Source organism: Bos taurus, chromosome 2 (assembly GCF_002263795.3).
Source record: "Bos taurus isolate L1 Dominette 01449 registration number 42190680 breed Hereford chromosome 2, ARS-UCD2.0, whole genome shotgun sequence".
Classification (NCBI taxonomy): domain Eukaryota; kingdom Metazoa; phylum Chordata; class Mammalia; order Artiodactyla; family Bovidae; genus Bos; species Bos taurus.
This window is the reverse complement of record NC_037329.1, coordinates 41,180,631-41,194,368: the sequence shown is the minus strand read 5'-3', so window position 1 is coordinate 41,194,368 and position 13,738 is coordinate 41,180,631. Positions and strand designations below refer to the sequence as shown.

Sequence of the window (13,738 nt, the reverse complement as noted above, 5' to 3'; positions counted from 1 at the left end):
ATCTTCTGCCTCTGTTATTCTACTATTTGTTGCCTCCAGAGTGTTTTTAATTTCATTTATTGCATTATTCATTGTATATTGACTCTCTTTTATTTCTTCTAGGTCCTTGTTAAACCTTTCTTGCATCTTCTCAATCTTTGTCTCCAAGCTATTTATCTGTGATTCCATTTTGTTTTCAAGATTTTGGATCAATTTCACTGTCATTATTCGGAATTCTTTATCAGGTAGATTCCCTATCTCTTCCTCTTTTGTTTGGTTTGGTGGGCATTTATCCTGTTCCTTTATCCGCTGGGTATTCCTCTGTCTCTTCATCTTGTTTAAATTGCTGAGTTTGGAGTGTCCTTTCTGGATTCTGGCAGTTTGTGGAGTTCTCTTTATTGTGGCATTTCCTCGCTCTGTGTGAGTTTGTACAGGTGGCTTGTCAAGGTTTCTTGGTTAGGGAAGCTTGTGTCGGTGTTCTGGTGGGTGGAGCTGTATTTCTTCTCTCTGGAGTGCGATGAAATGTCCAGTAATGAGTTATGGGATGTCTATGGTTTTGGGGTGACTTTGGGCTGCCTGTATCTTGGAGCTCAGGGCTGTGTTCCTTGCTGCTGGAGAATTTGCTTGGTATGTCTTGCCCTGAAACTTGTTTCACCCAGAGAGGTTCACAGCGTTATATGGAGAAGAGTGAGGAGGGAGTTAGAGGTGACCCAAATGAGATAAGGTGGAATCAATAGAGGAGAGAGTGGGCTATTCAGTAATCTCTTCCTTATGTGCACCCCACAACTGGACCGCTCAGAGTTGTTCACAGAGTTATACAGAGAAGAGAAGAAGGAGGAAGGTGGCAGAGGTGGCCAGGAGGATAAATGGGGGGAATGAAAAGGAGGGAGACAGATCCAGCCAGTAATCAGTTCCCTAAGTGTTCTCCACCGTCTGGAACACACAGAAATTCACAGAGTTGGGTAGAGTAGAGAGGGGTTAGGGAGGAGACACAGGCGACCTGGTGGAGAAAAAGGAGAGTCCAAAGGGAGAGAGAGCAGTTAAGCCAGTAATCTCGCTCCCTAGTGAAAAATGGGTACTGAAGATTGGGTTCTTAAAGGTACAAAATTGGTAACAAATACATAAAAGCTAAAATTAAAAATCTAGAGTAGAGTTTGGAATTTTAAAAATACAATGTTAAAGAAAAGAAGAAGGAAAAGAAAGAGAGAAAAAACGAACAAACAAAAACAAACAAGGCCACGAAAATTATAAAGAAAATATAGGTACAAAATTGATAACTAATACCAAAAAGCAAAAGTTAAAAATCTAGAGTAGAGTTTGGAATTTCAAAAATACAATGTTAAAAAAAGAAGAAGAAAAAGAAAGAGAGAAAAAAAAAGAACAAACAAAGTCGCGTAAATTATAAAAAAAAATACCGGTACAAAATTGATAACAAATACCAAAAAGCATAAATTAAAAATCTAGAGTAGAGTTTGGAATTTCAGATATACAGTGTTATTTAAAAGAAGAAGAGAAAGAAACAGAGAAAAAGAAAAAGAAAAAAGAAAAAAGGGTCACAGAAATTATTAAAAAAAAAAAAAAACTATAGGTACAAAATTGATAATAAATACCAAAAAGCTAAAATTAAAAATCTAGAGTAGAGTTTGGAATTTCAAAAATACAATGTTAAAGAAAAGAAGGAAAAAAAAGGTCAAAAAAGGTCAAAAAAATTATAAAAAAAAAAATATATATGAAGTTTGCTTTAAAAAAAATAGGGTCTTCTTTTTTTTTTTTTTTTTGCAAAGTAATCGGTTATAAAAGTGGAAATTAAAGGAATAATAGAAGACTTAAAAATTTTTTTTTAATTAAAAAAATAATTAAAAAAAAAAGAAAGAATGATCGTACAAATAGTAAAAATATATCTAGGACTTTCTCTGGTTTTGTTGTGAATATTGTGGGTTCAGTTCATTTTTGGCTAGTTCCTTGGTCCGACTTATATTTCTCAAGATCTATAGGCCCCCTTCCTATGTAGTTGGTAGTAACCACAGGGTTTTAATCTATTGCCTTTAGCTTCCAAGGCAGTTCCCTCTGTTATAGCTTCTTCTGTTTGCTGGTCTCTTCAGTGTCTGGTTTCCGCCCTGACACAAAGGGGATGGTGGAGGACACTTTTTTTTTTTTTTAGGCTCACTTGTTCAGTCGCGCTGAGGGGAGGGAGGGAGGGATGCTGCAAACAAATAACACTGGCGTGTGCTCGCAGTACCTCAGCCACACTGGGTCTGCCCCCCATTCACGGCGCGTGTAGCCTCTCTTCCCACACTGCTCAGGCTCTAGGTTGCTCCGCCGGGAACCATCCGCGGCCGGCCCTGGGCTGCCTGTACTTCCCAGGTCCAAGCCGCTCAGGTTCAGGCACTCGGGTAGTCCTCAGAGGTGCATACTCTCGGTTGGGCCTGTGTTTTGTGCCCTTCCCAGATCCGAGCAGTTCAGGTGATGAGGTGTTTGGCGCACGCGATTGCTGCGACTTATCGCCTCCCCGCTGCTCAGTTATCTAGGTGTGCACTGGCACACCTTCTCAAGCAGATGTTGACTGTCCAGACCCCCAAGAAGTTTTAGTTAGCAAAGAAGCCTGCTTACAGTTTTATAGATAATGTCTCTCTGGGGCTGCGATTGTCCCCTTCCGGCTCTGGCTGCCTATCACTGGAGGGGGATGGTCTGCCGCTGGCTATCTCTGTTCAGTCCTTTGTTCCGTGCGCAGGCCTGGCGGTGTCATAGGTTAGGGCTGGCTTTTCACATGGTAGATATCCCACAGTCTGGTTTGCTAGCACAAATTATTTCCCTCAGATAGCGCTAGGGGTATTCAGGCCAGATTCTTGTGATGCAGCCCGCGCCGCGCCTCCCTGCCCAGCCCCCGCTTGCTAATGGCGATTGCAGGCATCTGCACTGCTTCTCCGCTGGGGGAGTTACTATAGGGCTCGCAATGTGTGGGTTTTAATTGTTTATTTATTTTTCCTCCCTGTTATATTGCCCTCTGTGCTTCCAAGGCTCGGCACAGATTAGGCAGTGAGAAGGTTTCCTGGTGTTTGGAAACTTCTCTCTTTTTAAGACTCCCTTCCCGAGATGGAACTCTGTCCCCTCCCTCTTTTGTCCCTTTTTTTTGTCTTTTATATTTTTTCCTACCTCCTTTCGAAGACTTGGATTGCTTTTCTGGGTGCCTGATGTCCTCTGCCGGCATTCAGAAGTTGTTTTGTGGAATTTACTTGGTGTTTAAATGTTCTTTTGATGAATTTGTGGGGGAGAAAGTGTTCTCCCTGTCCTACTCCTCCGCCATCTTAGTTTGAAAACCCATAGTGATGCTTTCTAAGGCCCACTTGACTTCACATTCCAGGATGTCTGGCTCTAGGTGAGTGATCACACCATCATGATTATCTTGGTTGTGAAGGTCTTTTTTGTATAGGTCTTCTTTGTATTCTTGCCACCTCTTCTTAATATCTTCTGCTTCTGTTAGGTCCATACCATTTCTGTCCTTTATAGAGCTCATCTTTGCATGAAATGTTCCCTTGGTATCTCTAATTTTCTTGAAGAGATCTCTAGTCTTTCCCATTCTGTTGTTTTCCTCTATTTCTTTGCATTGATCGCTGAAGAAGGCTTTCTTATCTCTTCTTGCTATTCTTTGGAACTCTGCATTCAGATGCTTATATCTTTCATTTTCTCCTTTGTTTTTTGCTTCTCTTCTTTTCACAGCTATTTGTAAGGCCTCCCCAGACAGCTGTTTTGCTTTTTTGCATTTCTTTTCCATGGGGATGGTCTTGATCCCTGTCTCCTGTACAATGTTATGAACCTCATTCCATAGTTCATCAAGCACTCTATCTATCAGATCTAGTCCCTTAAATCTATTTCTCACTTCCACTGTATAATCATAAGGGATTTTATTTAGGTCATACCTGAATGGTCTAGTAGTTTTCCCTACTTTCTTCAATTTAAGTCTGGATTTGGCAATAAGGAGTTCATGATCTGAGCCTCAGTAGCTCCCAGTCTTGTTTTTGCTGACTGTATACAGCTTCTCCAATCTTTGGCTGCAAAGAATATAATCAATCTGATTTTGGTGTTGACCATCTGGTGATGTCCATGTGTAGAGTCTTCTCTTGTGTTGTTGGAAGAGGGTGTTTGCTATGACCACTGTGTTCTCTTGGCAAAACTCGATTAGTCTTTGCCCTGCTTCATTCCGTATTCCAAGGCCAAATTTGCCTGTTACTCCAGGTGTTTCTTGACTTCCTACTTTTGTATTCCAGTCCCCTATAATGAAAAGGACATCTTTTTTGGGTGTTAGTTCTAAAAGGTCTTGTAGGTCTTCATAGACTTGTTCAACTTCAGCTTCTTCAGCGTTACTGGTTGGGGCATAGGCTTGGATTACTGTGATATTGAATGGTTTGCCTTGGAAACGAACAGAGATCATTCTGTTGTTTTTGAGATTGCATCCAAGTACTGCATTTCAGACTCTTTTGTTAACCATGATGGCTACTCCATTTCTTCTAAGGGATTCCTGCCCGCAGTAGTAGATATAACGGTCATCTGAGTTAAATTCACCCATTCCAGTCCATTTTAGTTCGCTGATTCCTAGAATGTCAACGTTCACTCTTGCCATCTCCTGTTTTGACCACTTCCAATTTGCCTTGATTCATGGACCTGACATTCCAGGTTCCTATGCAATATTGCTCTTTACAGCATCGGACCTTGATTCTATCACCAGTCACATCCACAGCTGGGTATTATTTTTGCTTTGGCTCCATCCCTTCATTCTTTCTGGAATTATTTCTCCAATGATCTCCAGTAGCATATTGGGCACCTACTGACCTGGGGAGTTCCTCTTTTAGTAACCTATCTTTTTGCCTTTTCATACTGTTCATGGGTTCTCAAGGCAAGAATACTGAAGTGGTTTGCCATTCCATTCTCTAGTGGACAACATTCTGTCAGACCTTTCCACCATGACCCACCAAGGAACAGAAGAAGAACAGACAAAGGTTAAAGTGCTGGCAAATGTCCTTCATTACCAAAGTTTATAGTGGATTGTAGTCAGTTACCTTGTCAAGGCCTTTTTAGTATACTGCAAGTTTTCACTCTTAGTCTCCTCTGCTATTCTAGATAATTAGGTGGAAAATGTTGAGAAACCCTAAAAATTGGGAAGATGAGTAATATATCTTTTTCTGCATTTTAAATATTTCAGGTATTTAATTCACCATTTCAAAAGAAAATTGCAGTGTGATGCCTAGCAATTTTTAAGTAAATTTCCTATATTACTGCTGCTGCTAAGTCACTTCAGTCATGTCCGACTCTGTGCGACCCCATAGACGGCAGCCCACCAGGCTCCCCTGTCCCTGGGATTCTCCAGGCAAGAACACGAGTGGGTTGCCATTTCCTTCTCCAGTGCATGAAACTGAAAAGTGAAAGTGAATTTGCTCAGTCATGTCTGACTCTTCATGACCCCCTGGACTGCAGCCTACCAGGCTCCTCTGTCCATGGGATTTTCCAGGCAAGAGTACTGGAGTGGGGTGCCATTGCCTTCTCCGTTCTATATTACTAATATGGGACAAATTACTAATATGTCAAAATTGTCCAGTTATAATAATGATTTATCACTAATGTCTAGGAAAAACATAAATGCAAAGGATCACCCGCAGAGTGATTTAAAATAAATAGTTATGATAGAGCAATGTCTAATACCAAGCACTGTTTTAGACACTTCACTTATCTCAAACTCTCAATAGCTCAGAGGATACTGTTATCCTTACTACGTAGAAGAGTAAACTGAAGCTCAGAGAGCTTTTAGTGATTTCTACAAGCTGTTTAGTAGTGTATTAGGAAGCCAAATTTATATATTTTTCAATTATATAAAGATGTTGCCTCACAAGTATTAGTTCCCTATGGAAGGAAGTAAAGTCAGCTTCATGTAGTAGAATAAAATTACCACTGTTTTTTTTTTTCAGTCAGAATTAACCACCGGCATTTTAGTAACAAAGCTTACAGGTATTTTTATGCAAACAAATATCTGAAATTGAAATACCTGTTTCCATTGTAGATGTCACATCACCCTTATCAGTCCTGTTTCCTCAAAGTGAAATCTTTACAAGATTTTATTTCCCTATTTTTTTCCTTCCATTTAAGTTTCTCTCTCTGATTTCTGATAAGTTCATAATAAACAACTCAGGGTAGGCATTGAGGATCAGCAATGCTGTATATTATAATAAGTAATGGAGACAGAATTTTGATTTTTTTAATTTCATAGACCTTTCCTAATGTTAAAAAAGTGTCACTAAATATGGGCTTAGATGGTGATAGGAATCAAATTTTGTTTCAGTATGTACTCTATTGTTAGAAATAATCAAACAAAGTTCATGATATGAATTTACTTCAGCTGTTAATATATACATGCATTTATAGTGATCAAAGGACAAGCACACAGGTCTATGTTACAAAAGTAAATACCGAGTTAGTTATATCTGCCCTCTTGTCAGATAATCCCATCCACTATCAATTTTCAGTGGTGTGTTTTTAAAATTAAAATGAGGTTGTAAGGGAAGTACTGTCACTTAATAAGTATATTTTTATAATAATTTTTCTTTAATTTAAATTAATACCCCAGACTGGAAACTTTTCATAAAGAATTCATGAGAATGATTGCTCTTAAAAAGAAATTAAAGGGTACTTTTAAACTAAACAAATAAAAGGTATTTACTCACTCACTCCAGTACTATTGCCTGGAAAATCCCATGGACAGAGGAACCTGGTAGGCTGCAGTCCATGGGGTCGCGAAGAGTCGGACATGACTGAGCGACTTCACTTTCACTTTTCACTTTCATGCATTGGAGAAGGAAATGGCAACCCACTCCAGTGTTCTTGCCTGGAGAATCCCAGGGACAGAGGAGCCTGGTGGGCTGCCGTCTATGGGGTCGCACAGAGTCAGACATGACCGAAGCGACTTAGCAGCAGCAGCAACTCACTTTAATATTCCTATATTGATACTAATGGATAAGAACATCAGTATTTGTTTTTCTAAGTCGTTTGTTCAATATTTAAACATCTTGAAATTAAACCAAGTAGATATATCAGGAAATACATATTTTATCATTTTAAATAAGTGATGATCTATAATTTTTTGTCATGAAATATTTAGTCAGAGGCTAGAAATGTTTGAAATACAGAATACTACTTACTGTGTGCATGTCTATAAAATGTACAAATCATTTTTAAGCTATTTTGTTATTTTCACTGTACATATTTCTGGAGGTGGGAGTGCTTCCCTGGTGGTTCAGTGGTTAAGAATCCACCCACCAGTGCAGGAGACACAGGTTCTATCCCTGGTCTTAGAGGATCCCACATGCCATGGAACAACTAAGCCTGTGCACCTCAACTATTGAACCTGTGCTCAAGAGCCTGAGAACCACAGCCGCTGAGCCCACACACCACAGCCGCTGAAGACAGCATGCCCTCCACAACAAGAGAAGCCACCGCAATGAGAAACTCATGCACCACAGCTACAGAGGGGCCCCCACTCATGGCAACTAGAGGAATACCTGCATATTAACAAAGACCCAGCACAGCTTAAATAAATAAATATTTCTGGGGGCTATTCTTGATATGATAAAGATTATGAAAACTAATATTGGATCGCTATTAGATATACACCATAACGGTGAGATTGATAAGTTGTTTAGAATCAGGTTCCTAACTAAAATAACAGAGACATCATGGCAAAGTAAAAACAACAACAAAAACATCAGTTAGAATAATACTGACATCTTTTCTTTTCAGCTGCCTAGATCTATGTACTAGGAGGGCAAGAAATTTAATCTGTCTGAGAACTACATTCCTTATCTTTAAAATGGACATAAGAAGATTTTCTTAGCAAGATAATATTGATGATTAGAGATAATATGGAGAGAGAGCACCTCACATAGTGCCTGAGATGGGCATTTATTTTCTACATAAGTTTCTTTAAAAGCTTTCTGGAGAAAACCAATATATTTGTCATAACAACTGATTTCCTGGTCATATAGAACTGATAATAATTATAAGATAAGATTTTGGAAGGATTTCAGTGAAGGATTTAATTTCTCTTCAATATGATTTTTGAATTATGCCTTTTATCTTCATTCTTAGTATTATATGTGTGATTACTAGTCGGGGGGAAAAAGGAATATCTCTTTATCCAAACTATTCCAGGCTTAAACACAATAGAAATTATTTATAAAGTGGCAAAGAAAGAATAGAAATGAAAGAAAAACTGTCATTACTTGTTTAAATTATACTTAACTACTGAAGAGATGCATTTTTAAAATTCATCTTTTATTTTACACTTTAATAGCCTTTAATAGAAGTCTGATAGTAAAGCTAGAGGACAGTAACGACTTTTGCAAATGATACAGAAAATTGTACCTTTTGATAAATATAAAACTGAAATCTATGGCTTTAATTTATTCATATATTTCCAATCTTCACAAAGGAATATTGAAGTTGACTGAATTAACAGTAACTCAGTCTTAACATATGATTTATGAGACCAGAGCTGAGTAAATCAGAGTAGCATAAGGTAAATGATATCCAAGCAACATAATATTAATATACAAATAGCAACATTTCACATCTTATATGCAGCATCGAGTTTCCAAAGCTTTTATACCAAGAATAGAACTTGTAACATCACAGTGGCCTAGAGTACTGATTTTATAGGTTTCTAAAACTTGAGCAAAAGTTCATTCTGGCCTTAAAGGTCCAGAAGATGGGAATCACTACAGTAACTTTACATTATGCAACAGAAATGTTTTCAACTTTTATTCATTTAACAAATACTTGTGATGCTTATCATGCTCTCATTTATAAAAGGCAACCATTTTTAGACATTATAAGATATGTTTTACATTTCAGTGACTTCACTTTCACTTTTCCCTTTCATGCATTGGAGAAGGAAATGGCAACCCACTCCAGTGTTCTTGCCTGGAGAATCCCAGGGACGGGGGAGCCTGGTGGGCTGCCGTCTATGGGGTCGCACAGAGTCGGACACGACTGAAGCGACTTAGCAGCAGCAGCATGAGTACTTTGGGGCTCACCTGGTGAAAAAATGTGAGTGAAAGCTGACTTAAATTCAACATTCACAATATTAAGATCATGGCATCCGGTTGCATCACTTCATGGCAAATGGGTGGGGAAAAGTAGAAACAGTGACAGATTTTATTTTCTTGGGTTCCAAAATCACAGTGGATGGTGACTGCAGCCATGAAATTAAAAGATGCTTGCTCCATGGAAGGAAAGCTATGATAAACCTAGACAGCATATTAAAAAGCAGAGACCTCACTTTGCCAACAAAGTTCCGTATAATCAAAGCTATGGTTTTTCCAGTAGTCATGTACAGATGTGAGATTTGGACCATAAAAAAATCTGAGCACTGAAGAATTAATGCTTTCAAAGTGTGCTCGAGAAGACTCTTGAGAGTCTCTTGGACTGCGAGGAGATCAAACCAGTCAATCCTAGAGGAAATCAACTCTGAATATTCATTGGAAGGACTGATTGATGCTGAAGCTGAAGGTCCAATATTTTGGCCACCTGATGGGAACAGCCAAATGACTGGAAAAGGCACTGATGCTGGGAAAGATTGAAGGCAGGAGGAAAGGGCAGTGACAGAGGATGAAATGGTTAGATGGCATTACCAACTCAATGGACATGAGTTTAAGCAAAACTCAGGAGATAGAGAAGGGCAAGGAAGCCTGGCATGCTGCAGTCTGTGGGGTCACAAAGAGTTGGACACAACTTAGCGACTAAACAACAACATGAGTGATTTTATTTCGTACTCATAGCATTCCTGGGAAATAGGTATTGCTTTTTATGCTTTACTCTTCAGAAAAGGAAGCTGTACTCAGCTAAATATCCTTAAGTTTCCACAGACATAAAGTTTGGATTCAAAGTCAGGTTTGTTTGTTTCATATATCATATTGCTTCTTCAATGATGGAAAATGACTATGTGATTTTTTTTTCCACTTACCTCCTTACAGAAGAGACATACGTTATGACACTGTTCTGTGCCATTTTTACTTTTGGTTTATGATAATAAACAATTAGTAATGCTTTGGCGTACTATCCTTCAAATGTAAACACTAAATGTACCCTTCATTTTTTATGGGAAGAAAGTATATGTATCAAAGTTATTAACACCACAACTTTGAACATATTCTATGTTCAGTCTACTCAGATAAACAGTCCAGAGCTTAAATAAGAAAGCAAAATGAATTCCTTTGTGAAAAATGCCTGAACGTGTGCTTCTACTATGCCTAATTTATCAAAGACTTTCTTTTTGCTTTCAGGGATGACTTGTCAAGCTCGAACATCATACACCGAAGATGAAGTTCTCTGGGGTCATCGTTTTTTCCCTGTAATTTCCTTAGAAGAAGGATTCTTTAAAGTTGATTACTCCCAGTTCCATGCAACATTTGAAGTCCCCACCCCACCTTACAGTGTGAAAGAACAGGAGGAAATGCTCCTTATGTCATCTCCTTTAATAGCACCAGCCATAACTAACAGCAAAGAAAGACATAACTCTGTGGAATGCTTAGATGGACTTGATGACATTAGTACCAAACTTCCATCTAAGCTGCAAAAAATTACTGGAAGAGAAGACTTTCCCAAAAAACTCTTGAGAATGAGTTCTACAACTTCTGAAAAAGCCTACAGCTTGGGCGATTTGCCCATGAAACTTCAACGAATAAGTTCAGTTCCTGGCAACTCAGAAGAAAAACTGGTATCTAAAACCACCAAAATGTTGTCTGATCCCATGAGCCAATCAGTGGCTGATTTGCCACCAAAGCTTCAAAAGATGGCAGGAGGAGCAACCAGGATGGAAGGGAATCTTCCAGCAAAATTAAGAAAAATGAACTCTGATAGATTCACATAACAAAACACCCCTTCAGGCATTATTTATTGTTTGATTTAGTAATAGTCCAATATTTGGCTGATAAGGTAATCCTCTCTAAGGAGTTTGAAAGGTACATTTTTTTCTCCCAGTCATATATGCATATTTGAGAACCCTACCTTTTCAAGTATTGCTACTGCGCAGAAAGAAAATGTTGTAAAGGGAGGACATCAGAAGGAAGTTCTTAATAATGGGCATGTATTATCACATCAAGCATGCAATAATGTGCAAATTTTGCATTTAGTTTTATGGCATGATTTATATATGGTATATTTATATTGTATATTATGGAAAATGTATATATATATTTAAAGGGGTGGTACTATCCACAATATTTCTAACATATGTATTAAGCCAAACATGAGTTGATAGCTTTCAGGGTGATAAAACTATATATATATGTGTGTGTACACATAGTTTTATATATACACACACGTATATATGTACATATATATATACACACACACACACACACACACACAGACATATATCTGATAAAATTGTGATGTTTTGTTCAAAGTTGTAGTTCTTGTGCATGTTTACTTTATTAGGCTAGGAAAGCTTCTGGCATTAATTATTAATACCAAATATTTTAGCCTTAAATTATTTGTCATTTTAAAATCTGATTTAATGTTTTCTGCTGTTTAAGGACCTGGAAGGTTTTCAATTGTACTTTATATGAGGGAGTCTCACAAGTATGTGCTACTTATGGCCCTGCAAAAATGTAACCATTATATATTTGACATGTAAATTTTGAAGGATACTAATACACTGACAATTTCTAATGATTTTTAAAAGTTGCCAGTACTGGGGAAAAAAATAAACATTGCTTATTTTGAGAGTTGGTCCTTTCCTGGACTAAAGTCTGGAAATCTCTTTGGTATATGATCTAATTTAAATATGAGCTCTGAACAAATGCTGAGTCATTGTAATAGTCAGTGGCCAAGTAATATTGAATATATTGGAATCTGTGTGAAATTGCATAATGAATGGTCCCTGTTTCAAGCTGAGTGAATTGGTAATATTTTTCACTCTTTTTCTCGAACTTTTTTCATTTTAAAAACCAATAATTAATCCTTGAGTAGACAAAACAACACAATGAAATAGATGATAGATATTTATGCATAAATTATGTATGTCTAATTGTGTCTCTCATTTTATGCCATTTTCTTGTTTGTGGCATTTGTTATAACAGGACAGATTTTTTCCTTACCTGGGCAACCTATTTTATCCCATACCTGTCACTCAATTCAGACAGAATGTTTTGTACATACCTGAGAGAATTTTAAATCAGATAACTTGGAGATATTTTACCCATGTGAGTTTTTTGCTTTGTTTTGTTTCAGTAAACAATCAATTTATTGGTGTCTTGGATCTCTGGCCTACCAAAATAAGTGTAGCAGTACTATTTTTTTAACCCAAAGGTCTGATATTTATGACTCATTAATGGGAATTAAAACTATTCCTCAAAAGAACACAAGTGAAGTAAAGATTTGGAATGTAGAGATTTTAATGAAAATTTATAAGTGCTCCTTATTGGAATATCATGGACTTTCCTATAAAACTTCTTTGGGTGTTGTACTTAAAGTCTGTCCAGAATCTATTTCTCCTTATAAATATGTAAATCCTTAATAGCTGGTTTGGGCTCCCACCATTTCCCCCCTTTTTAGCAATCCTTTGATGATTTTCATATTGGAAAATTATTACATCAACAATTCTGTCATTGACTACAATAATATTAATACCTTCTGGCTACCTCTGTATCAATCAAATTCTGCAGGTGCAAACATATACCAGGGAATTGTTACTGGCAAAATGATCAACTTTGGGCATCCATCCACTGTGAGTAGACCTGGTTGACCTAACCCTTTACCCCCAAATTTCTTATTTGCTGGATACAGGAAATGAAATAGTAGCAGAGCGAGAAGGGGCCCAAGGGGCACAATATATTTGTTATCAGTGGAAGACACTGCACAGATCATTTAGTCCAACCACTTAAAACTAAAAAGCCATAATTTAATTTGGAGAGTCAATTTGAGTTTGGTTTTGGTGCCAAGGGGAAAATGGGACCAAAAATAAACTCTCCAAATACATTCAATCATTCATTCAATGAAATTCTGCATGTCTTTTAAGTTCTAGGCATTTTTAGCTCCTATAGATTTGGATATGACTAAGTCAGAGGTGGTCATTGCTCATTCAAACACCACATATCAGTTGGAGAGGGGGGAGGGGAGATAAAAATAACAGTATTTCAGAGTCAAAATATCAGTTAATGGAAGGAAAGCAGACTAACACAGTGGAAAATGATTGGGTGAAATAATTGATTATTTTGGAAGGGGGAGAGGGTGATATTTAAACAGAGACCTGAATGATGAGAGAGAACCATTGTTGCCAAATTAATTTTTCTTAGTGACTGCTATTCCTTTATCTTTCCCACATACATATGGGAAAGGTATGATTTCTGCATGTAATTGCAGTTTAACTCCTGTTACTAAGTTGATCATTGGTCCCGGTTTACCCAGGAGAGTTCCAGTTTTTACTTGTTGTACCTGTGTAATTATTAATAGTACTCCCTTTCACTCTTATAATGTCTTGGTTTGGATGATATATGGTGACTCTACATTTTTGTTGAGACTATATTATGAAGTCTGATATATTTGGATAAAAATAAAGAATTGCTTTTTCTTCTCATTTTGCTGATTTTTTTGACACTGGCATTCCAAGCAAAGTCATCTCAGTTTCATATATTTCTTCCTGGAGGACTTCTTAACAAAGTTATTTCCTGTAACATTTGTTTAATCTGTACATGACAGGTCTTCCTAGCAGTGA

General features: G+C 37.6%; 1 protein-coding gene across 2 annotated transcripts in view; it reads left to right on the top strand.

Annotated features, from left to right (window-relative positions):
- The window catches only part of KCNJ3 (potassium inwardly rectifying channel subfamily J member 3), a 198,140-nt gene extending 184,540 nt beyond the window's left edge, over positions 1-13,600 (top strand). Inside the window, exon 2 of one of the 2 annotated variants that reach the window (XM_005202435.5) lies at positions 10,305-13,600. In XM_005202435.5, the coding sequence (XP_005202492.1) occupies positions 10,305-10,310 (6 nt within the window). In that variant the 3' untranslated portion in view covers positions 10,311-13,600. The remainder of the gene's footprint in view (positions 1-10,304) is intronic. The other variant, NM_001192624.1, reaches the window with a different exon arrangement.
- The last annotated feature ends 138 nt before the right edge of the window (positions 13,601-13,738 follow it).